The sequence below is a fragment of the Pelobates fuscus genome, chromosome 7 (genome assembly GCF_036172605.1).
Source record: "Pelobates fuscus isolate aPelFus1 chromosome 7, aPelFus1.pri, whole genome shotgun sequence".
Classification (NCBI taxonomy): Eukaryota; Metazoa; Chordata; class Amphibia; order Anura; family Pelobatidae; genus Pelobates; species Pelobates fuscus.
The window spans coordinates 201,776,849-201,803,343 of record NC_086323.1 but is presented as its reverse complement, the minus strand read 5'-3'; the positions used below and the strand labels follow the sequence as shown (position 1 = coordinate 201,803,343).

The 26,495-nt window shown below is 43.3% G+C and overlaps 1 protein-coding gene across 1 annotated transcript in view; it reads left to right on the top strand.

The window, feature by feature from the left end:
• Nucleotides 1-26,495, top strand: part of LOC134569296 (zinc finger protein 850-like) — a 349,196-nt gene that overhangs the window by 267,787 nt on the left and 54,914 nt on the right. The window contains exons 4-5 of the mRNA XM_063428215.1: nucleotides 11,094-11,204; nucleotides 11,322-12,155. Of these exons, the coding sequence (XP_063284285.1) occupies nucleotides 11,094-11,204; nucleotides 11,322-12,155 (945 nt within the window). The remainder of the gene's footprint in view (nucleotides 1-11,093; nucleotides 11,205-11,321; nucleotides 12,156-26,495) is intronic.

Below are 26,495 nucleotides of genomic sequence, written 5' to 3'. Positions count from 1 at the left end.
GTGTGTGCAGGAAACACATTTTGTACACAACAGAGTACCCGCATTTGCGAACAAAGAATACCCTATACAATATCACTCCACCAATTCATCCAAGTCAAGAGGAGTATCGTTATTAATCCATGCTTCTATAACATTTGAACTCTTACATCTAAAGAAAGACACGCAAGGCCGTTTCTTAATCGTACATTGTAAAATTAATAATGCTCTATATACGTTGATGGGGATATACAGCCCTAATTCAGACCACAGAAATTTTCTCCAGAAGGTCTTACATAAAATGCCCCAAACATACCCCTCTTCCACAATTTTGTGCGGAGACTTAAATCACATCTTACAACCTAGACTGGGTACCACGCAAAAAACTGACTCCTCAAGGTGCAAAGCACTGAGCAAACAGGCCGCGACGTTAGTAAAGATTCTTATGGAGCATAACCTATATGACGTGTGGAGAGCGCACCACACGAATGACCGGGAATTCACTTTTTATTCCTCGGTACATAAAACATACTCTAGAATAGATTATATATTTGTCTCAGGAGACCTGCTGCCGACCGCATTAAGCAGCGAAATAGGTAACATAGTTTGGTCAGACCATGCACCGGTACTGGTGTCCCTACCAGACCAATTCCAGTCCCGAGTAACCTCGCCGTGGCGATTAAATTAAGCTCTCCTACACGACCCTGAAGTTGTCGCAAAAATTACCGAGGAACTTGAAATGTTCTTCGAGATAAATCACACCCCTGAAACATCCATAGCCATACCGTGGCTGACGCATAAGGCCTTCATTCGAGGTCTGCTGATCAGCCAAGCATCCTTTTTACATAAACAGGCGAAAACACACTACTTAACACTCATGAGACGCCTCAGGGAAGAAACGCACACGCAAATAACAAACCCATCAACGTGCACTCAGCAGAGCATAGACCAAATTAAAAAACAGTTAAATGATATTCAAGTTCACACATCAGCAACTATATCACATAGACTGAGACTCCGAACATACACACAGGGGAATAGGGCAGGGAAGGCCCTTGCAACCCTCATGCGGTAGAAACGAATGAACTCAAAAATACCATTTCTCATCAATACACTAGGAAATAGGGTGTATAACCCCCAAGAAATAAACTACATGCTAGCAGACTTCTATGATAAATTATACAACCTCAAGAAAGATGCTCACACATACCAACCGCTTCCCTCGGACATTGACAAATTTTTAGCAGGCGCAAATACACCACAACTCTCACAGATAGACCGGTCCTTCTTAGAGAAACCCATCACTCAGACTGAAATAGCCGGAGTTATTAAGACCCTCCCGAAAGGGAAATCACCAGGCCCAGATGGCTTTACCAACGCCTACTACAGAACCTTTTCTCATGTCATTATCCCCTTTTTAGAAACACTCTACAACGAAATTATACAATCAGGCAAAATACCGCAAGAAATGTTGTTAGCTCATATAACCACCCTCCCTAAACCTGGGAAACCACCCCACAAATGCCAAAATTTAAGACCCATCTCGCTCTTAAATACAGATTTAAAAATACTGGCCAAGATCTATGCCAATAGATTGGGTACACTTATACCCAAGCTAGTTGGAGATGATCAGGTGGGGTTCGTACGTGGCCGGCTGGGTTCAGACGGGACTAGGAAACTAATTAACATCCTCCATAACATTCAAATATCGGGAGAACCCAGTGTGGCTTTGTCACTGGATGCGGAAAAAGCGTTTGACAGGCTACACTGGGGATACCTGACGGCAACGCTGAGGAAATTTGCCTTCCCGGAGAAGCTGATAACACTAATATCTGCCTTGTATGATAGCCCCACAGCGAAAATAGCCAATGGTGGGTTCACTTCTAAATCCTTCCAGATCTCCAATGGGTCAAGACAGGGCTGCCCACTTTCCCCGCTCCTATACATATTGGCACTAGAACCATTAGCACAATATATAAGAGACTCTCCAGATATAAAGGGGACGACAATAGGGGGGAAGGAGCACAAAATCACACTGTTTGCCGATGATGTGATGCTTACTATATCGAACCCTGAAGAATCCCTGCCTTCTCTGCAACAAATGCTAACAAAGTTTGGACAATGCTCATACTATAAACTTAATGTTAGTAAGACACAAGCCATGGGCATTAATCTCACGACAGCCCAACTCACTAAACTACAGAATAGTTTTTCCTATGACTGGAGACGGGACCACTTAACGTTCCTAGGACTTCACCTCACACCAACGACTAAAAAACTGTACAAAGCAAATTACCTTCCGCTACTCAGTAACATCAAACAACAATTACAGGGGTGGAAAGGTAAATATGTTTCCTGGACAGGCAGAATAGCGGCAATAAAAATGATGATATTGCCCAAACTACAATACCTGTTCAGGACACTCCAAATCTGCTTACCGAAAGTTTTCTTTACTGAAACTCAACGCTTACTTAATAGTTATATATGGGGAGGTAAACGATCCAGAGTGGCAGCTACCACCATGTATAAGCCCTTTAAAGAAGGGGGGATGGGAGCTCCAGAAATCTTAGGTTACTACACAGCAGCCCTCATGAGTACTATCATAGGAACATTCCACCACATCACGATGCCGCCATAGCACCAGATTGAAAAGGTAAATACCGGTGGTTTGACATTACCAACACTGGCTTGGATCCCCAAACATCAAAGGCCAAAAGCCAGTCATATCTGCCCCACAACCTCAGCTACTCTCACAGTATGGGATAAATATGTACTAAAACATTACCCGGTATCATATATATCCCCAGCATTGCAAATACAAGCACTCCAGGTACTTATCCCGGGATTTGACAGTGGCCTGTGGCAAGACCACAGAATTAAGTGTCTCTCCCAGATCATGCCAGAAGGCTGCCTGCTATCATACGAATCTCTCTCTGAAACATTTGGTCTACCTAAAAGAGCATATTTTACATATTTACAACTGCACTCATGGGTGAGAAAACAGACCATGGAGGGCAAAATGCACAGACAGGGAACCCCTCTGCCACCACTGGAGAAAATTTGCGTAGCTAACCAGCAACCACAAAAATTATTCTCTAATTTATATAAGCTAACCAGAATTCAAACACCACCTAAAACTCTCTCCTTCGTGCGGGCCTGGGAAAGTGACTTACACTTGAACATATCAAATGACACCTGGTTAAAAATTATACAGGCCCATAAACATCTCACACTTAACACATCACATGTGGAGACGAGTAGGAAAGTACTATATCGTTGGTACATAGTTCCACATACGCTGCACAAATACGATAAAAGAAAATCCGGGAACTGCTGGAGATGTTCTATAGCACCTGGTACGATGCTCCACATATGGTGGACGTGTCCAAAATTACAACCCTTCTGGGAAGGCATTTCAAACATTATTAAAAAATCCATAAGTTATAACGTACAGTTTTCCCCGGAAACATTCCTATTATTAGCACTACCTCAAGACCTAAACAAAACAGACGTATATCTCCTTTACCATATCATTATTACAGCTCTCACATCCATAAGCAAAATGTGGCTTAACGCAAGCACTCCAGATCTTGACAAGTGCTTAGATATGGTGGAAATCACCAAATCATATGAAATAGCAGCACGGCAGAGGAAGAAAGGGAAACGGTTCTGGCAGGAAGCATGGGAGAAATGGGATGCCTGGAGACAAGCATCCAAGGTGTAACTCACTAGGGGTCCTGAATGAAATGTGTGCCCCTGATGGAGACCTGACTAACAATCCTGATACTCTGGCCTTTTTTCTTTTCCCCCTCCCTTCCCCCCCCCATACCCCAATGTTATTTTCTAGTTAATTTACAATAGATAACAGAACACTGTTAGAGTATAACATACAGTTTGTACAAAGTTATTGGAGAATGGCATCATCGCAGGACCAATCTCCCCACGAATCTGACTTTCTGTTGATCACAGACTTAAAACCCACTAGCTGTTACCTACTACAGAATATGTGATATGTCTTCGTATGTTAAAAAGTCTTGCAAGAAAGGTACGCATCCATGCATGTATTGTAAACAGAATTTATGCAACTTTGAGAAAACTGTTTCCAACTGTTTAAATATGTTCTGAAAATGTGTAAACTTTATCTGGATTGAAAAAACCTAATAAAAATTATTACACAAAAAAAAACCATGCACAACAAAAATAAAGAATTAAAAAAAAAAAAACACTATCTATCCCCATGACTCCCCCAAATATAGTAAAATCTTACCTTTATTTCAGTCTGCTGGCTCTGCCCCTGATCTGCCTCCATGGCTTACATCATCTGAAGTGATCTCAGCCAATCACAATGTTTTCCAATAGGAGGGTATTGGATTGGCTGAGATGGTCAATTCTGCGGATCTCGAAAAAGCCTGCAGGGACTGACTATACTCACCAGAACTCCTTAAGCTGTAGTTACTCTGGTGACTATAATGTCCTTTTAAAGTTCTGTCCCGACCGAGCTGCGTCCCTTACGTATTTGTAGACACTTCATGCAGAACATACTTTAGAAAAGGTCTGCTTTGACGATTTTCCGGGCCTTTCCCAGGGTCTGCAAGCCTCTTCTTAAGTAAATGGGTAACATCGGAGGTGAGAATGCCTTTACTTGACACAACGGACTTTGGTCCTGTCCATGTATGGAACGCTACATGCTCTCCAACTCAACATTAACTGACTGTGTCGTTTTCTTTTATTGTTCCTTTCTTTGTTATAATCTAAAATATGTGCTGTGTCCACCTGTGATTCTGTTGAATACTGTAAATTGCACTCAGAAGCTGGTGTAGCTTTGAGTAAATGTTGGTGATGCATGCACGACAAAAAAAAAAGAATAAAAAAAAAAAAAAAGTACGCTGGCAGGGTTGTGCAGGGCACACGCTGAAGGAAGGCCTGACAGAGCCGCTTGAAGGACACTGACTGGCTGCTATTGGCTTACACTGGAAACCTTTTTTCTTTGTAAAAGCACGCTAAAGAGACACCAGATATGATTGGCAACTGTCAAAGCACGCTGGCACAGGTCTGCAGAGCACACGCTGAAGTAGGCCTGACACCCAGACGTTTGCAGACAACTAACTGATCTTCTATTACAGTGAAAAAAAATTATTTATTTTAAATCTAAAGCTTAACCTATTGTAAAAACAGATATGAGTGGTGGCACTGACTGTGCAAATGGGCAAGGCATCCAACCTGACACAGAAGCTGGCAGGCAGGCAACTGCTCTTCTATTACAGTGAAAACAAATTATTTATTTTAAATCTAAAGCTTAAGCTATTGTAAAAACAGATATGAGTGGTGGCACTGGGCAAGTAGGCACAGTATCCAATGTGAACCTCACACAGAAGCTGGCAGGCAGGCACCTGCAACTACATTACACAGGAAAAAAAAAAAAAAAGCAGCCTGATGTTATAGCCCTAAAAAGGCAGCAGAGATCAGATGAGTCCTTCAGGATTGTAGTGGACACTGAATACCCTAGCCTAGCTATCAATTTCCCTATCTAATCAGCAGCAGCTAAACTTTCCCTCCTCTCACTAAGCATGCAGCTTCAGAATGAATTGAAAATGGATGCTGGGAGGGAGGTTGGAGGGTGTGTAAGGGAGGGAGTGCTGCTGATTGGCTGGAATGTGTCTGCTGACCGAGAGGCACAGGGTCAAAGTTTGCCCAATGATAACGAATAGGGGGCGGATCGAACTGCGCATGTGTCCGCCCGCCGTGGCGAACGCGAACACGCTAAGTTCGCCGGGAACTGTTTGCCGGCGGACAGTTCGGTACATCACTAGTCCCTACGTATTACATATGGTAAGAGGATGTGAACTGTTTGGTACTAGGATGGGCACTTAAGATGTGTATTCCGGCCAGGTAAGTTTTGTAGTGTTAAGAGAGATTTTATAAATTGTGTGGGCAAAAAGGAGAGGAGTGTCGCAATGGCAACTAGTGAACGAATATCGGTATTATGGTAATCGGTGGTAAACTTGTTGTAAAGGTGAAATCTCTATTGTATGCTCGTGATGTATAATCAGAGAGGGCAGCTCAATCCAGAAATCTGCCAAATGCCATGAGGCTAGTTAGTGCAGTATTAAGCCATGGAATCTGGGTATAGCCAGCTGCTTTATTGTAAGAGAAGCACTTGACAGGTTCCCCTATCCACTCATAACTCCCCAGGCCTTGTAGGCAGCCACTATGGGGTAGATTCCAAAGAAATGTTGACGAGGAATGGAAAGTTTTTTTTTTTTGTTTTTTGGTTTGTTTTGTTGGTTTTTTTTTTCTCCTTTTTTTTTTCCAAAGAGTCTCAACTGACCAGGCATCTCAAAACCAAAAGTCACCAAATTGGCTGTGAAATCAGTGTGTGCGGACGCATTGGTCCATGTAACTGGGAAATGATGAGAAATGGCGGGAATAACCTGGCCTCCTATTCCAATGTTGTATGAACCTGAGCCATATGTGTAGGTCTGCTTACAACTTGTGCCAGAATGCAACTGTCGGTGGGAAGTAGACTCAGCGGTCGGGAAATAAATGTGCAGAATAATTCTCATGGCAAACTTCAATGTGCCCAGTAGGACTGTAGATCCATTCTCTCCTCCCCCCCCCCCCCCCCCACTTGTTCTTCAGAAGGAAAGGTTCCCAGGACTCCGATGCACTGTGCCTTCTCTGTAGGTGGACATGTTCTGTAGCTTATTAGTGTCAAGATGAATGCCTAAGAAGGTCAGTTTGTGAAAGTGGAACCCATAGTGAGGAAAAGTGCCATCGTCTTGTGAATACTAACCAGAGCGGAGTGAGGACGTTCTATCGCGAGGAAGTTATCTAAGATAACGGGTGACTGCAGGACATTCGCTAATATTGAGTGTTAGTCAACATAGTGTGTTAGCAAATAAGACAGACAGCTTGGGGTTACTCTTTGCTCTAAAAGTTACACGTGTGGAAATTCATGACAATCCCTCCATAAAATGCCATGAACATGCCCTTGGGATGGCTGAATAGGTAGAAGCTTGGAGGCATAGGAAATGTCTGTCTTTCCCACCCAAGCTCTGGTCAACCCCTTTTGCATAGTGCTGGGAGAATTCTTTAGAGGAAATCCATGCGTTGAAGCTAGGGGTGGGTAATTAATATGGTTGAATACCTTCTTAAGCAACGTGATTGTGTTGCGGGGTCTATTAATGCGGACAGAGGTTCTCTATGGTGAGGAGAAGTAGAGCAAACCTTCTCTACGGTGAGGAGAAGTAGAGCCACTTACGTCACGAAAGTCTGAAGGCTAGGATGAATTCTGGGATAGTGAGTTTCTGATTGAGTCTGGGATTCTGGTGTATAGAACGACGTACAGATCATCGTAGTAGTAAGACTTGTACTCTAAGACATCGTGGGAGGCAATCAGCAAGGAGACTAAATTAACCTTTACAAATGTCTTTGCGTATGGTCAGGGACACAAAGTACGAGGGAGTAAAAATGGAAACCGATGTGCTAGGGGTGGGATTGAAAGGATAACATAACCATGAGAGGGATTTGGGAGTCCTGCGGCTGGGATGTGCGTCAGTGCCTGTGGAGATTCCAGTCTCTGTAGTCCATCGTTGATGTTATGTATGGAGGCAAGTAGAGTGGATATCAACTGTTTGACTTCATGTGATTTGGCCTAGTGGGCAAGGGCCACTGAAAGGTGTGGCAAGAACGTTGGCCTCTCGGGGACTGTAAAAAGAGTCAATATAAGAGGCCATGCTGGGTGAGGCCCTAACCCGTAACCTGGAGAGGGCCAAGGGGCGTATACCTCCATATGCGGATGAAGATGGGTGTTGGTCTCACGGAATTGATAATGATGAGGCTAGTTACTGGCGTAGCTGGGAACCAGGCCGCCAGTTGACATACTGGATCTGAGAATGAGACGGGTGATGGGTAGTAGCGAGGTGGGTAAACATACCTTGCTTGGGGTAGAATGTGGTTTCCTTGCCAGAGGAATGAGATATTGGAGAACCTAAAGGGAAATGATGGTGGGAGGCAAGATGGAACTGGAATTGGGCTTGACTTACTGTGAACGAAATACACGTAATCGGGGTGGTAGTTCTTGAGGCTGGTATATGAATAGGTAACCTGAGGATAGGTATATGAATAGGTAACCTGAGGACAAAGTTGTTAGAATCCTGACCCTACGATGGTGGGTACAAGATTCATAGGACATAAATCAAATATCCCTATAAGTGAGTAGGGTGAGGATCCTAGGCCATTACCACAGACCATGGGGAGTGTTTAACCAATACTGCGACAATAATGGGGAATAGGCAGAGTCATGAGTGACCGCTAATTGGTACTGTGACTTCTCTAGCTAAAATACATATAGGGGGATATGGAATACCAAGCTATGAGGGCAGTTTTGAACTATCCCGGTAGGACTTAGAATATTTAATTATGGTCGTGCCAGCATGGGAAGGGGGGTGTATGTGTGGGGAATTAAGGATCCCCGGGCGTGGGCCTGTGTACGGCCTGGCAGAGGAATTGCGTGCCAGCGTTGGCTGATGTAACATAGAACAGTTAGGAGTGGATTTGCTGTAAGTTTGGTGATACTATGCCTGAATAGCAAAGGTCGGTTAGGATGATGAACTTGCTTGAGTAGAATATAGCAGCGATGAGTAAATAACCTTTTGCATAATACGTGATTATTTTGACGTAGAGTCAGGGGGAACATATGATGCTATGGTAAAGCCTGGAACACTAGGGTTTGTCTCAGGGAACATGACTATACATATACTGAACATAGGAGTGTGGCGGGTTACAAAAAAGGTTTAGCGAATAGGTGGTCGTCCGCCAAATAAGTAATATACCTATCATGGGAGCAAGTATACAGATTGGCCATAGCACATGGTAGCAAATGTGATCTTGATGACTGCCTCAGAACAGTACCAAGTCCATGAGTGATAACATAAGACATATGCGATACATGATGGTAATGCAATATACGTAGTGAATATTAAACGCTTACCAGAGCCGAATTAGTAATGGGAAACTGACCATATCCGTGCACAATCGTAAATAATAACAAGAAATATAGCAAACATAACCGAACTACAGGGGGCATGTAAGGATAACTAGTAGCAGGCTAAATACTTTCAAAAAAAGAACCTGGACATTTCATGTATCAGGGAACAGTGTAAAACTAACGAATTGGTGCAATGATTGTGATGGCCGCTAGATGGAAGCATGTAACTGAGATAGACTGGAGACTAGTTTGGTAGAAATTTGACGAAAATAAACTAGCGAATAGGAATGGAACAAAGAGCAGGCAGAAGTAGGTGAACCGACTTCAGTCCTGAACGGGAAAAATTCCAGAATGGACGGTATGTAAGAACGTAAACGTGTGAACAAATTGTGTGTTCATGGATTTGGCCCGTACAGGCAGACTCACGGTTAGTGGATTTGACTGGTACAGGAAACAAATGACTTGACCCGGAAGCTTGCGGTTAGGTGAGAGGTCAGCTATGTGGCTGGAAAGTACCCAGACTTGCTGGACACCGAGGTTTGGTCCAGGAAAAGGCCTGGGAAGCTGGTAAGGGGTCTCATAACGAACGGCCAGTTCTGGAGAGGAGGTGAGTCGTCTCTGACTGCGTGTGGCTGGAACAGCGTCATGGGAGTTGTTGGAGCAGGGAGAACTTGGTCCAATCAGCGTGGGAGTCTCTGACCGCATGTGGCTGGAACCAGCGTCATGGGAGTTGTTGGAGCAGGGAGAACTTGGTCCGATCGGCGTGGGAGTCTCTGACCGCATGTGGCTGGAACCAGCGTCATGGGAGTTGTTGGAGCAGGGAGAACTTGGTCCGATCGGCGTGGGAGTCTCTGACTGCATGTGGCTGGAACCAGCATCATGGGAGTTGTTGGAGCAGGGAGAACTTGGTCCGATCATCGTGGGAGTCTCTGACCGCATGTGGCTGGAACAGCGTGATGGGAGTTGTTGGAGCAGGGAAAACTTGGTCCAATCGGCTTGGGAGTCTTTGACCGCATGTGGCTGGAACAGCATGATGGGAGTTGTTGGAGCAGGGCGAATTTGGTCCGATCATCGTGGGAGTCTCTGACCGCATGTGGCTGGGACAGCAGGATGGGAGTTGTTGGAGCAGGGAAAAACTTGGTCTGATCGGCGTGGGAGCCACAGTAGGCCCAGACCAGCTTGTTTGGAGTTTTAGGCAGTCTGTGTTGATGACCTTTGAACCGGAAGTAGAAATGAACCAGGCAGCATCAGCCCTGTGGTGTAGGGGGCCTGAGTTTAAATAGCCGGGTAACCCCTCCCACAACTTCAGGCTACGCCTTCCAATATATATATATTATTTTTTTATGGTCTTGCTCAATCACCATGATGTTTCATAGTCTTATTTCTTATCATTAATAGAAATATTGTTGTCAGTTTTTCTAAGTATGGTAAACAATAAATTTTATAGACAGATTTTCTTTACATCCCAGTACATTTCCACGGGCAGGTCAAACTAGGTATGTACTACAATTTCATTAGCACAACCTTCTAGTTTAAGTGCTAGAGGGAGTAGTAGATACTTGGCACAGCCTTCCAGTGGCAGAGGTAGGGGGATAACAGTGAAATTATGTGCTGCATGTGTTTAGAATGTATGTGATATACACAGTATGTGTAATTTGTTCCTCTAGCATAAATGCAGATACGTGAGGCTTTATGGACTAAATCTAATTTTGCAAAGCAAATTAAAGTAAAAAGGAGTATACACAATTTAGCTAGGGAATGGGTTATTGCACACAAAATACTTGATTTCTTCGCAATCACTGACACCTGATGGTCATATTTCTTAAATATTATGCAAATATTGTCTGTTTTTCTAAGTATAGCAATTTCCTTTAACTCCCAGTATATTTCTTTCAGGTGTATTTGTCAGGAGTGGTGACAAGAACAAAAGTACATTAAGCAAGGCTATGAAGACATCTATTAATAACAGAACCAAGTCTAACTCTAAAAAAATCAAGCATTTTGTCAGATTCCTGTATGTTCATAAAGGAGATGGTAAACATACACCCCAAACCTTTCTCGTGTTCTGAATGTGGAAAATGTTTTGTCACAAATCCAGATCTTGTCCGTCATCAGAGAACTCACACAGGAGTGAAACCCTTCTCGTGTTCTGAATGTGGAAAATGTTTTCTTAGTAAAGCAGAGCTTGTCAGTCATCAGAGAACTCACACAGGAGAGAAACCCTTCTCCTGTTCTGAATGTGGAAAATGTTTTGGGCAACATTCACATCTTTTCCGTCATCAGAGAACACACACAGGAGAGAAACCGTTCACATGTTCTGAATGTGACAAATGTTGTGTCACAAATGCAGAGCTAGTCAATCATCAGAGAACTCACACAGGAGAGAAACTGTTCTCATGTTCTGAATGTGACAAATGTTGTGTCACAAATGCAGAGCTAGTCAATCATCAGAGAACTCACACAGGAGAGAAACCGTTCTCATGTTCTGAATGTGGAAAATGTTTTGGGCATCATTCAAATCTTCGTACACATCAGAGAACTCACACAGGAGAGAAACCGTTCTCCTGTTCTGAATGTGGAAAATGTTTTGGGCATCATTCAAATCTTCTTAGACATCAGAGAACTCACACAGGAGAGAAACCGTTCTCATGTTCTGAATGTGGAAAATCTTTTGTCACAAGTTTAGATCTTGTCCGTCATCAGAGAACTCACACAGGAGAGAAACCATTCTCGTGTTCTGAATGTGGAAAATGTTTTGTCAGAAATGTAGCTCTTGTCCGTCATCAGAGAACTCACACAGGAGAGAAACCCTTCTCATGTTCTGAATGTGGAAAATGTTTTGGGCAGCATTCAAATCTTCTTATACATCAGAGAACTCACACAGGAGAGAAACTGTTCTCCTGTTCTGAATGTGTAAATTGTTTTGGGCAACTTTCACATCTTGTCCGTCATCAGAGAACACACACAGGAGAGAAACCCTTCTCCTGTTCTGAATGTGGAAAATGTTTTGGGCATCATTCAAATCTTCTTAGACATCAGAGAACTCACACAGGAGAGAAACCGTTCTCATGTTCTGAATGTGGAAAATGTTTTGTCAGAAATGTAGCTCTTGTCCGTCATCAGAGAACTCACACAGGAGAGAAACCCTTCTCCTGTTCTGAATGTGGAAAATGTTTTGGGCGGCATTCAAATCTTCTTATACATCAGAGAACACACAGGAGAGAAACCGCTCTCATGTTCTGAATGTAAAAAATGTTTTAGGCAATAGTCAGCACTTGTCAGTCATCACAGAACTCACACAGGAGAGAAACCGTTCTCATGTTCTACATGTGGAAATTGTTGTGGGCAACATTCAAATCTTGTCTGTCATCAGATAACTCACACAGGAGAGAAGCCTTTCTTATGTAGTAAATGTGGGAAATGTTTTGCCAGTAAATCAGAGCTTGTCATTCATCAGAGAACTCTCACAGGTGAGGTGATTTTAGAATGATATTTGGATTAATATAGAAATAAAATATCTTCAATTGTGATTTATTTTTTTCCCTCAGGTTCACACTACAAATAGTAACTTTGATAGTAGCAGTCAATGTACATATGATGCATTGGTATTGTGGCACCCCCATGCTATTGTTCGTAGATGCCTAACCTGCACCGCAAACTCTGCTCCACTTGGTTGCATGTTCTGGAAGTTACAGAGTATACTAGCTAGCCTGTTCCACTGGTAATACACTTCAACGAATATGGTTGTTTAGCATGACTTAAATTTGCATTGTTACGGAAGCCCCTCTCTCCTACAAAAGAACCATCCTCTCCCTGTTTTATACCCTCTTTTGCTACTATTGCCTTTTACTTGTATTGATGCCTGGATATGTTTCACATAAATAACAGATGAATGAACCTAGCCCCTCATTCGTGCTCACGAACCACTGACCACCCAGCCCTTGGCCTTTGCCGCCACTTAACCTTAGTCACCTTGCAAGGTACCGAATGGACTAATGAACACGCTACCACCCAGAGGCTGTGGTTTGTGGTTAACCGCAGCCTAATTGACTGGCCGCAGGGTGGCCTTCATACAGATACAATTAACCAAAAAAAGCACGAAAGGACTACCGAACAACTACCACCCACTATCTGATGTGTGGACCCAATTAAAGTGGGGTTCCTGCGGTAAACCTCAAGCTAATTGTCTGTTTCCCAGTGGTCGCCGTTCGTATACTGAACACGAGGCGGGGGCCATCTTTTTATCATCGAGGGTTCAGCAGGTCCGAGGGGGAAAATCCCTGTAACTATAAGTGGCAGGAAAACTGCACGAGCCCCGCTACAGAAAGTCAATAACCCCACTTCATTCGGATACAAATTCACCGAATAAACTATAATGTTATAACTCTACTGAACCGTTCGTGAGATCGGAGCACAATCAGTATAGTGGATGCGCTCAGATCAGAGCTAGCCAGAGACTGGTGGAACGTACTATTTATGTATTAAAGTGTGAAAGTTGGAGATAATTGGATAAGTATAACCATTGGAACCCATTATCTCCAAACTGGGAGGAGCAGTTTTCAAACAATGCTATGTGTTTCTATTGGTTGGGACATTGCATTGTCCCGTGTCCCATCAGGGCCAGAGGGGCCTGAAAGATCATATAAATTGCCATGCATGAGTGCCATTAAATCAGTTCGTGTTACCCTCAAATCGCAGCCTCAACTAGTTTTGTAGGGAAGGGTGTTATCCTAGCTGTACCGTAGCTAGTGGGGTTATTCTACACTTTCAGGATTTATCGCTGAATGCAGCTCGGAGCAGAGCTCTCACTCTCCAACATCGGGTACCAGGGTATCCAAGCTGTCCAACCTCCAGCTAGCCCGGAGGCAACCGCAACATGCATGATTCCAACCAAGACACATGCCTCTTGCTGGCAACTTGTAGGATCACTATTTCTGGGTCCCAGCTTTAAAAAAAAAAATGGGGGCGTGGCTAACTTCCGGTGAGAGCGGTCGCATGGCTTAGGAGCTCCGACAAAAAAATCAACTTGATAAACTATTGAAAGCAAAATTGACTGCTTAATCTACAGCAATCTGTAATCTCTACAAGAAGTGGCTAAAGGCACCATGTCACCTTCTAAGCAACTGATACTCTAAGAAACAGCAAAATTAAAGAAAAAAGACTGCTGCAAAGAGTCCCAAGATGATGACGATACAGTGGCTATGTCGGGCAGTCAATCCGACTACGAGTCAATCAGCTCCAAGTACTCCAACTCTCCAGTCACGGAGCGTAGCCTTCATAAAATGCTCCAAGAGCTACGATCCATGATCAGAGCAGACTTCCACCGTATTGACGGAGACTTGAGAAGAGAATTCTCCAACCTGGGAGACAGAACCAGCCACTTGGAAAATAGAACGGAAGAATATGCGCAGCCCATAATAAAGTGGTAGACAAGGTACAGAGGCCATCAGAGGAAAACGACACATTAAAACTAAAACTAGCAGACATGGAGTATAGGTCAAGGAAACAAAATGTCCATTTCCAAGGCATACCTGATGATGTGTCCCACGATGCTCTTACAGCGTACATCCTGGTTCCCGGCCTACCTGACTCCGTATGGGACTTCCACCGTATGCACAGACTCCCGCATCCAAGGCGCTTGTCAAGCGAGGTCCTCAAAGATGTCATCATCAAATTCCATTACTTTGCCCATAAAGACACACTCCTGGCAGCAGCTAGAAAATCTCCCATGCTTCCAGTCCCCCATCAACACATCGCTTTGTTTGCAGACTTATCAGCAGCCACAATGGTGAGACGCAAAGAATTTATCACCATTACTAAAACACTACGGAACAATAATGTGTCCTACAGATGGGACTACCCCACCAAACTGCTGATCTGGAGGCAGGGAAAAACCCAGGTGGTGAATGACCCAATCGAGGGTATGAAGTTACTCACAGAATGGGGCCTGTGGAACAATTCTAATGCCCCCCAGCAAAGAGCGGTCGGGGCTTCCCCAAGAAGAGCCCAGGCGGAGTGGCGGATCACAGGAGCCACAGCCAAAAGATCATAAACTCTGGTGCAACGAATCTCTGTCTAACAAGGACGGCCACTTTGGGTATATTCTCCAAGTTAATGTAATGCCATGTCTTTATATGTAGTCGCTTGTCACCAACTTCACAATTAATATTTGCTTATATTCATTGATATAATAATGGCTGACACATAGTAAAAATGTCATTCTATAACTGTATGTAATTGCAAAGAAGAATATTCATTAATGCATTGCCTTTGTTCGAATCACATCCCACTAACATAGTGGCAACTGTTTCAGCCATATATAGGCCTCAACGCAATTTTACTGCACCCAATGAAGCCCAATTTTCTTTCCTTAATAAAGCGATTAAAAAAATCTCATCCATGAAACAAGGTCATGTGATAATCTGCGGGGACTGCAACTGCACCCAAGACCCCTTGCTCGATATACAACGCACACAGGGTAAACCACCCAGCAAATCCTCAGTCCAAGCAAGCAAACTTTTCTCACACCTTCACTCACATGATATTTACGATACATGGAGAAACCTATTCCCTACAGTGCAGGATTACACCTACTTCTCACAGGTACACATGAAATACACACGAATAGATATCTGCATAGTGGACAAATCTACACTTCCACACCTCAAAAACCACCTAATAGACCATGCATCAATAGTGATCACAATAGCAGTACCATACCCAGCCAAGGGCCGAGGCAAATGGAGATTGAATGAAACCATTCTTGACTGCCCAGATCTACAAAAAGTAGCATCAGCTATTGTTACGGACCGTTTCAGCATATGAGGGGTTAAATCGGTTTAGGCGATAATCCCCTTTTTCCCAAACAAGGCACAGCTACTGTAAAAGCACCAAAACTCACGAACTGCATACCAGGGAATACAATAGCACTCCAAGCTGGAACCTCACGAATAGCTGCTAGCAGATGAATAGGAAAAGCAGACATCAGCTTACACTCCTAGCAGTCAAATCTCCAACAGCATACAGTGAATCCCCCCAAGAACGAGACAAGGCTCCGTGTTGAAGGTCAAGCAGTGGTCTGAGGTGCTGGGCACCCAGCCTGGTTTTTATTACATGAGTACACATACAGGCCACACCCAGGGGGAGGCATAAAATAACCAATCACATACATGGTTCAGCCCACACATCCCCTCCCCTCAGATAACATTAAACCCAATTATCCGGTACACTTTTCCAGCCAAGTTCTGGATGTACCCCAAAAACAGGGGGTACACCTTTAAATCCAGCATCGCTGGATAGCCCTTATTCAGGGGGGAAACATATCCAAAATTCAAGTCATTCGGATGAACAGTTCGGCAGATATGGGTTTCCAAAGATTTGACCGACCGCATGGGTAAAGTATCCGAAAACAGTTCCATGCATTTTGGCCCTGCGGTCGGTCACAAACAAGGGAATGAAAACAGACGAATTGCCTGTGTTATAGAGCCTGGAGAGGGTTTGAATGAATTCCCTTGTTTGTGGGGTTCTTTCTACCGAACGGCGGGTCATTCGGTAGTTTCCATACGAATTTCTGGAAGTATGGAGGGCTCAGCGGTGTTTGCCTAGTCAAGTGTCCGATTTTAGTTCCAGACACTCGACGGCAAAACACCGCTGTTCGGTAGTTTAAGATGGCCGCCGCCACGTGTTTGTTTCCCGAATGGCGGCCACCCAGAGGACAAAGCATACATTACATGGATTGCCAATTACCTGTTTGCAACATTGTTGCAAACTGTAATTGGAGGCACACTTATTCCTGGGTGGTCTGGTTGTTTGGTAGTTTCACTCAATATAATGAATGGAGTGATTCTACCGAACAATCAGATGAATGCTGCATACATATCACCCAGGTTAAACTTAACACATGAATACATATACAATATTACAGGCAGTACACTAGAATATGCTTCACAGTCTTAAAGGGACAGTAGTCCCAAAAGTCCCAATCTGTTCATAGATGATTTTAAAGGGCCAGTAGCAGCCATATACATTATTACATGCCCAAATATAGTTTTTATAGAGCAATATGTCCAGGGGCCGTAGTCGCAGGGCAGGAGGCGGGCAACCAGGCTCCTCCAAAACAATGTGGCGAGATTGGTTTCGTCACAGCTATATCTACCTACTACTCTTATAACTCAACAAAGGACACTACATTAGAAACCCAATGGTTAGCCCACAAAGCAGTGATCAGAGGGGAACTCATTAAGAAATTCCACTCCAAATCTACATCTAAACAAATAGCTAACACGCAAGCTGACCTCCAACAACTGTACACCCAAGAGTATACTATGAACTTGCAAAAACTTCAACAAACCTATTACAGCATGGGAAATGAAGCAGGGAAATTGTTAGCCAACAAATTAAAATCCAAATATTTCCAAACCAAAATTCCATGTATTATGTCTAAATCGAACGCAAAAATCTATAATCCCACCAAAATAGTAGATGAATTGTCCTTCTACTACGAAGACCTTTACAATCTAAAAAAAACCAAGGACACGCATACCGCCAATAACGAAGAGGTGCTAACCTACTTGCAAAAGGTCATGCCTCCCAAGACCACAACAAAACAAACTTCTAGATGCCCCCTTTACTGAGGAGAGAGGTCACAAAGGCCATCAGATCCCTTCCCAAACACAAGGCTCCAGGTCCCGATGGGCTCTCAAACTACTACTACAATAAATTGGTAACTCAACTGACTCCACACATAACGAAACTATTTAATGCTATACAGAAATCCGGCAAATTCCCACCTCAAATGCTAGAAGTATACATTATTACACTGCCCAAACTGAACAAACCACCAACAATCTGCAGTAATTAAAGACCAATATCACTACTAAACGCAGATGTGAAGCTATACGCAAAACTAATTGCTTCCAGAGTCAAACCCATCTTACCTAATTTAATATCGAGTGAACAGGCAGGATTTGTCCCCTGTAGACAAGTAGGGGACAATACCAGAAATTTTATGGATCTAATGGATTGATCAAACCGTCACAGGCAGAGCGGGGTTCTCATGGCGTTAGATGCGGAAAAGGCATTTGACCGCCTGAACTGGGCATACATGGAAGCCACCTTAGCAGCCTTCGGATTCCCTCAAACCTTCATTTCAGGAATAATGGCATTATACACATCCCCCTCAGCTAAGGTGTTCAACACAGGCTTCTGTACAATGGCATGAGCACTTCCCTCTTTCTACTGCTAATACCTCTCCCTATGCAACCAAGCATTCTGCTAGCATTTCCTGCTGCTCTATTACATTGTACATTGTCATTAACAGCCAGAAACTGGAAAACAAGAAAGTGTATTAATGTATAGCTGTTTATAATGCTTAACAAAATCTCCATTATCTTTTCCATTTATTTCGCAGAAGACAATGTTATTTGTCTATTTTGTATGTTTTAAAAATACATTCTCTGTCTAGAGTAGAATAAGTTTTATCCCTTTTGCGAGACATAAAATTGTGATAATGTATATTTGTGATGTATGTAAGAATTATATTTTGAGATGTTAGAAATAAATAAATAAAATAAAGAACGAGAGTCAGGGATAGCGTCTGTCTCCACGGGCACAAGTCTGGTGTGGGAGATGTAGTGGGTTAGCCACTGCGGGACACCCACGGAGTGAAGCGTTCGAGGCCTGTTCAGACAAGATGAGCATGTTAGCCTTTTATTATTTTTCTCTAGGGAAAGCATAGGGTCAGTTAATAGTTGTTGTACATGGGCTATTTGCAGCCTCCATAGCGGAAGAGAATCCTACCTGCCTCCTAATTTCTACCTAGTCTTGATTTCTGATGTATCCTCCACTGCTACATCACCTGTCTGCTGCCTTACCTGCCCACCCCGCTTACTCCTTCCACCGATCCCTCCCCTTCATCTACAGTCCCCTCTACTCCACCTTCTCCTCCTACTCCTCCCTCTACTCCACCTTCTCCTCTTCTCCTCCTTCTACTCCTCTCTCTACTCCACCTTCTTCTCCTCCTACTCCACCTCCTACTCCTCCCTACTCCACCTTCTCCTCCTCCTACTCCTCCCTACTCCACCTTTTCCTCCTCCTACTCCACCTTCTCCTCCTCCTACTCCTCCCTACTCCACCTTCTCCTCCTCCTACTCCTCTCTGTACTCTACCTTCTCCTCCTCCTACTCCTCCCTACTCCACCTTTTCCTCTTCTCCTCCTCCTTCTCCTCCTACTACTCCTCCCTCCTCCTCCTACTCTTCCCTCTCCTACTCCTCCCTCTACTCCACCTTCTCCTCTTCCTACTCCACCTTCTCCTCTTCCTACTTCTCCTGTCCTTCCTACTCCACCTTCTCCCCCTCCCGCTCCATCCACTACTCATTCCTCCATCTCCCCACCACCATATCTATATCCTTTATATGCTTCCTCCCTTATTATTCCTTACCCATTTCCTCCGCCCTACCCGCGCCCCGCCCTGGCATCTGCCCAAATGGCCTGGCCATTTTTCTACCCTTACCATGCAACTCCGCCCTATTTAGCCACTTGCCACTTCCCATGTACCTTCCATTGCCACACCCCCTACCCCGATCACGCCTACCCTGCCTCAACTTGCTCAAGTTGTGCCCACATCCAATATGGCACCCCCAGTGGTGTGGCACCTCTAGTGCCGGTCCTAATAATTCCTGCTCCTCATGATATTAATTCTATTCTCTACTGTATCCAGCCAAAGCACCTTACTTCTCTAAGACATTTCCGCCCACAGACAACTCTGCCTCTACCTGACAACATTATATTTTGAAGAAAAGTTGTTCCGGCCACTCTTCCGCCACTTCCCAGGGGGGAATACCACACTACGAAAAATTATTCAGACTGGTGGAGGTACACTTCATCATGAAAGACCTGTTTTGGGCACTCTCAAGGAAATAGTGCGGTCCTGACCCAGATACCCATGGAAGTAAGACACCTGTATCATCACTGGGAGGTGGCTGTCCCTCATGTTTTCTTCACTAAGTCCCCAGAAATCTCATGAAAGGAACCTGACTCATTAGAACAAAAACATGAAACACTAAAAATCAATATCAGCTCTCTACAGAGGGGGGTCAGCAAGAGAACTGTAAATAGAAAGACAAATACCCCCAATCTCACACAGAAATAGGTGAGGAAACCTCTTCTACTGCTCCTCATGGTTGCTTTAAACAGATGAAAGAAGAAACAAGACACCTCTCAACAGGGCATGCAGTAGCTTTACCAGATCCTGACTCCACTCTGTTTGCGGATAAAGAAGAAAGGTACCATACTGGATTTGCTGTTGCTACAGAAGATCAGGTACGTCAAGCATCTTCACTTTCCTCACCCACATCTGTTCAAGACGCTGAATTGACAGCCTTCTCAGTGGCGTGCAAAATGCCTGAAGGAAGACATGCCAATACCTACACTGACTCAAGATATGCCCTGGGTGCGGCACATGATTTTTAATCAATCTGGAAGACAGCGACTGGCACGCCAGTTAAGCATAGCACGGCTATTAAGAAGTTGGTGGATGCCCTACCCCTGCAGAAGAAGTGGCCATACTGAAGGTAAAGGCCCACGGAAAACTGAATTTAGAAGAAGCACCACTCAGCTGACCAAGCTGCCAACCAAGCCACAAGTGCACCAAGGGAAGTGGACAGAAGGGTGTCCGCTGAAGAAACTTCTATACTCACCATGTAGATCCTATCCACAGATCTCAAGCTTCTGAAAGAATGACAAGCAGCTGCTGACCCTGAAGAAATACAAAGCTGGAAAACAGAAAGGGGCAACCCTTGAAGACGGGCTGTACTCCCAACACTCTCAAGTTCTGTTTACCCAAAAACATGTACTGGGCAGTGGGCCCATGGATTTTTATACCTATCCAAGACCCTCATGAACTCTTTGATCTCTAAATACTCTGAAGCACCTAGAATTACTCCTCTAATCATCAGTTACTGCCGATCCTGTGTCATTTGTGCCAAGGACAGCTCAGGCAGAAGAGGAGGAGAATCCTAAGCACCTAGCTAACTCTCACTATCCCTTTCAAGAATCCAAGTGACTATATCCAGGTGCCAAAGAGCTGCCGGGTCAAATATGCACTAGTTATAATAGACATTTTGTCAGGATGGCCAGAAGCCTAGCCGGTCATCAATGTGACAACCAAGACCATATACCCAATAGTGCATTGTGAAAGTTGCAGAGATCACTCAGTGGATTCACTGTTCCAGATTCAAGACTCTCTCTGCAACATGGGAAGTAACATTTGTTGATTTTGACAAACCTTTGACTCTAAAGAAAAAAAATATTACTTGTTAGAAAACAAAAAGATATCAACAAGTAGGTGTTTGATGGCCATAATAATGCCTGACCACCTGCCATCGATGGAAAGCCGAGGACCCCAAAAGGAGACCTCGTGAAGCTAAAGAGATTCAAACGCCAAGCTTCTTCAGGATTATCTGCCCATCCTGAGTTTGTGGTGATATTAATATTGACTAAATGATCCGAGTCCACCTACACTGATGTAGCGTGGGACAGGTTTAATACTATGATGAATAAGTAAATGTGCCCTAGCCAAGGTTATTATGTCCATACACATAATACATGACAAGGTACACTTGACACACCACATTCATGCTTCAGAACACAAAGAGGAGCACCCCTCTAAAGGGAAGTTTGACACATATATACATATATATTGATGCCATAGGTGTGCCAAGGGGGGTACCAGATGATTTTGCAGTTAAAGAAAAGTTTGAGTCCATTTTCCCAACCGTCACTGCTAATAATAATATTTTAATTTGTATTTATTATATCTATTGCAACCAACAACGTTTTGTCAACTACACCAGAGATGCCCTCCAGGGCTTGGCCGAACAGTTGCAGGCCACATCCCAGATGACCTTCCAGAACAGAATGGCCTTAGACATGAGTCTAGCTGAGAAGGGGGGTGTATGTAAAATACTACCTGTCACCATGACTTGTTGTGCCTATATTCCAGATAACACAGGTCCATATGGTAATGTAAGCTTGTCTATTTTATGATGTCCCTCTGAAGAACTAAGAAGACTTTAAGAACCGTTACTTCATAGGGTTTTGTGCCTTTGGGCTAACATGTCTTCTGGAACTAACAAATAAAGTTTATCTTTTTAGTGTCTAACATTTCATAGGGGGGACTGTTGTAGAATTATTAAAACCTGTATTAAATTTCTCCATTAACTACATCTAACTTCATTATATGACAGATTTTCCTAACAGCATTTAGAATATTAGACAGAGAATGTATTTTCTAGAAGAATATGACTAACACCGGAATTATCAAGTTCCTGTAATATGTAACAATGTATGCCATAGTTAGGTCACGAGAAACTGCACTAATGAAATGTCCATCCACAAAAAAGCCTTGAAACTAACCTCAAAGCTAAACGGTGCCAAGTACTCAAAATGGCTGGCTGCCAGATTCCCCCTCCCATCGAGCGAGCCTCGTGCTAAGCAACAATGGCGCCTGAATCTTATGTCCCATCCCTGTCAGAGATGACGACATCCCATGATGGGAGGATGCCCCACTAGCCACTTAACCCTTAAGCCAATTACTAATATAGATGGGAGGGAATTTAACTTACCACTTAACACATAGACCAATTAATGATGTTTATTTGTTGTTATCTTGATTTTCAATGATGATGTAATATTGCCTTTAAAAGGGTCTGCATACCCGCTTTTTAACCAGATGCCATTACATTTTCTCGAAGTTATTTTAACCTTAACTTAACACTCCGTGTGTCAGTGTGAATTTACTTCTGCGTATACGCAATTTAATCATCTCAGATTTGGACAGGAACAGATAGACATTTAAACATATTTGTTTGCTTAAATTAATCTATGTCACAGGCATAATGGCATTATACACATCCTCCTCAGCTAAGGTGTTCAACACAGGCTTTACATCAAGAAGTTTTCATATAACTAATGGTACACGACAGGGAGGCCCACTTTCTCCCTTAATCTTCATCCTGTGCCTAGAACCATTAGTAAGAACAATAAAACATGACCCCCTACTCCCGGCACTACAATCCCCAGCAAGGGAAAAGAAAATTGCCCTCTTTGCAGACGATATCATGCTCTTTTTGTCAAAACCAGAGACCTCCCTTCCCCGTCTACTTAAAACATTAACCTCGTATGGTAAAATATCATACTATAAGAATATTAGCAAAACCAAAATCCTTCCCATCAAACTAAGCCTACCTCTTAGAGACAACCTACAAGAAAAATACCCATTCGATTGTCGCAAGACATCTATTTCTATTTGGTTATCAAACTAGCACACTCCAGAACATACACTATTAAAGAGAATCAGGAAGCAGTTCTTTCCACCATATCCAAACAAATGGACACTTGGGATAAGTTGGAGACATCGTGGTTGGGTAGGATTAACTCTATCAACATGATGATCTTGCCTAATATACTGTACCTATTTTGAACACTACCCATAGCACTTCCTAACTCTCTCCTCAAACGATTCCAATCCACTATAAATGCCTATATCTGGAAAAAAAAGCCACCAAGAGTGTAAGAAAACCAGACGGGATTTTGTGGTTTTCTCTGAGCATTCGTTTATTTGACTTCATTCATTTATTTTATGCAACCTTGGTTCGGTAGATTGAAACTACCGAACACCGACCACCCTCCTGTCCCATTGACTTCAAAGGAGCCCGTCAATTAAGCGCTCTCTCAGGGTGGCCGCCATTCATATATCCGAATGCCACGTGGCAGAGAAAACAGCGGCCATCTTGTTTGTTAGGACAAAGACAGCGGGACTTGGTCGTCGAGTGTCTGGAACTAAAATCGGACACTCGACTTCCTGAACACCGGTCCCAAACATACGAACGCTGGATCTTCGTTTTCCGAACAGCTAGGAAAACCGAGCACTTCTCGGTACTTTGATGTATTCGTATGAGGGGAACAATCGCTCCTATGAGCCAGGAGGCTCCATTCGTGGATTACTGAGTTATTTGACATTTTCGGAATTGGCCAACCGCACACACTGAATTCGTGGAACTATTTTGGGCAAGAGCCTCATGTGCGGTCGGTAACTTAAGACTTCCACACTTTTTAAGAACCCCTGAACCGATCTGGGTGAAATTTGAATATGTTCTTCCAGATCGGGGCTATCGGGAGATATGTCATTTGTGGGAATATGTGTGCACTTCGCCTGGAGATAATTGGGTTATTCCTTAACTTATCTCATTATCTCACAGGCTGAGAAAGGGAGTGTTTAATTGTAACTGTACATTATGATTGGCTATTTGGTTTGTGTACTGTGGGAGGTCCTCCTGCAAGGGGACCTCCATAAAAGCCTGTGTGGTCTCAATAAACACCATTCTTGTTACACCTTTCACCATGTGTCGGCTGGTGTTTGGGTACCTGATTGCTACTTGGGGAAAGCTGTACTAGAGGATTTCGTGTCTTTGGGATTTCACTGTCTGATGCAAAGAACCGAACGGCGAGCTATAATCACTCTTGGCCATTCGGCTCAAATCAAACGAACCACTTGCTACCACTTCAGGGTTCGTTACAAAGAGTATCCTTGCATTCTCTCTGGCTTCCCTTCCGGAAAGGAGGCCTTAGTGCCCCTTAACATAAAAAACTATTACAAGGCTTCAACTCTAGCACAAGGCCTAGACATCATGACAGGCAGAACCAAACCAGTTTGGCTCCAATTTGAATCAGAGTTCTGCCATATCCACTCTCTTCCTAACCTCCTATGGTCACTATCCACACCCAGAGCATCTTTTGTATTACCCACCACAAGATTCCTGATAAATTCCTGGATCTCATGGAGTGCAACATTATGCTCCCCCAAGAAACTCCTATTTCTAGCACCTTTAGCAGCCCTTTCAACAATCTCTCCAGACCTTCCCCTACGCCACTGGTCGGAACAAGGTGTCACCTAAGTACATTCTCTGTACGACAAAGAGGGAGTACGTCCCTTCCCAGAATTGCAAATCTCCCATAACCTACCGCCCAGAGACATTTTTCTATACCTAAGAGTGAAACACATCCTAATATCCAAGGCAATAGAATATATAGACCCGACATCACTTAGCAAACTGGGCCACAAATATTATACAGCCAATAAAAAACCACCCTCATTCAAATTTCTATCACTCTGCTACTCAGAACAAATAGTCAGCACAGACTCTAGCAAACGGACATACATGCTCAAGTGGGAAGAGGACTTAGAAGTGATGTTCCCCACATCCGATTGGGAAATGACCATTAACCATACTAAACGGTCCTCAAATTGTCACACACTGGGAAGCCTACTTCAAAATATTGATGAGATGGTATATGGTTCCGAGCAGACTCTGTAAAATATATCACACAACAGACTCTACTTGCTGGAGATGCAAGAAAGAAAAAGGCACTATCAGACACATATTTTGGGATTGTACGAGCATACAGACTCTCTGGTTGAACGTGCAGTCAGTAATACGCACAATGATAGGCCTAAAAATCCCGCTCACACCAGCTGGATTTCTCCTACACCTGATTCTAATCTTAGGTTTTATCCCGTCCCGAACGTCAAGTTATAATGTATACAACCAATTATGCCTTTGCTATTTGAGGTAGGGTACAATGTGGATGTCTTACTATGTCTTCATTTCATGTCCCTCACTGTGAATACCTTTTGATGTTATATCTTATTTTTATAAATGTAAACCGCACACACATACTTACTAATTATTCATACCAACAAGAATATGAATTGGAACTGGAATAGGAGACCAGAGCTCTGACTGAAGAATGTAAATTAGGTAATTTGAGACAGAAAGTGGCATTTGTATCCATTTTTTGTATCACACAGCTCTGTTACAATGCAGCTGCCCATTCCTATTAAGGGTTAATAAAGATATAGGGGTGTAAATAAAAAATGCCCTTTCTGTCTCATTAGAGATATCTTTGCCAGAGGCTCAAGGAAGCAAGGTGAATGGTTAGTTAAGACCCATCTGGGGGGTCTGCTTTGACGTTGGCAGGTGGGCTTATCCTCTCATGGCCATTGGAGGTAACTAAATGACCTCCATTTGTTTAAAAATACATAGGGATTATTCAAATCAGCCAGTCATAATTTGGAGTCAAATTTCAGCCTTCTGAAAAATATTTAATGAGCTTTAAAATATCTGATCTAATGTGATTATCATTCTTGAATTAGTTGCAAATACTAAAATTTTTCGTATACAGGAACTGAAAGTCCCTACCTAGTAATCTAGTATTAATTTATAGGTCATATGTCCATTGTATGTCAATGGTCAAAATATATGATTCTTGTTCAGATAGATTGATGGAGGCCCGTTGTTATTATAACCTTTAACCGGCCTTGCAGGCCAGACTCCGATGTGTATTAAGAAGGGCCTCTTCTCAGAATGAATTCCTTTAAACATATATAGTAAAATCCTTTGTGTAAATTATATTTTCCCTTCAAGTATAACCATTTTTATAAATACACAGAAACAAGTTCTGCGCTCAAAC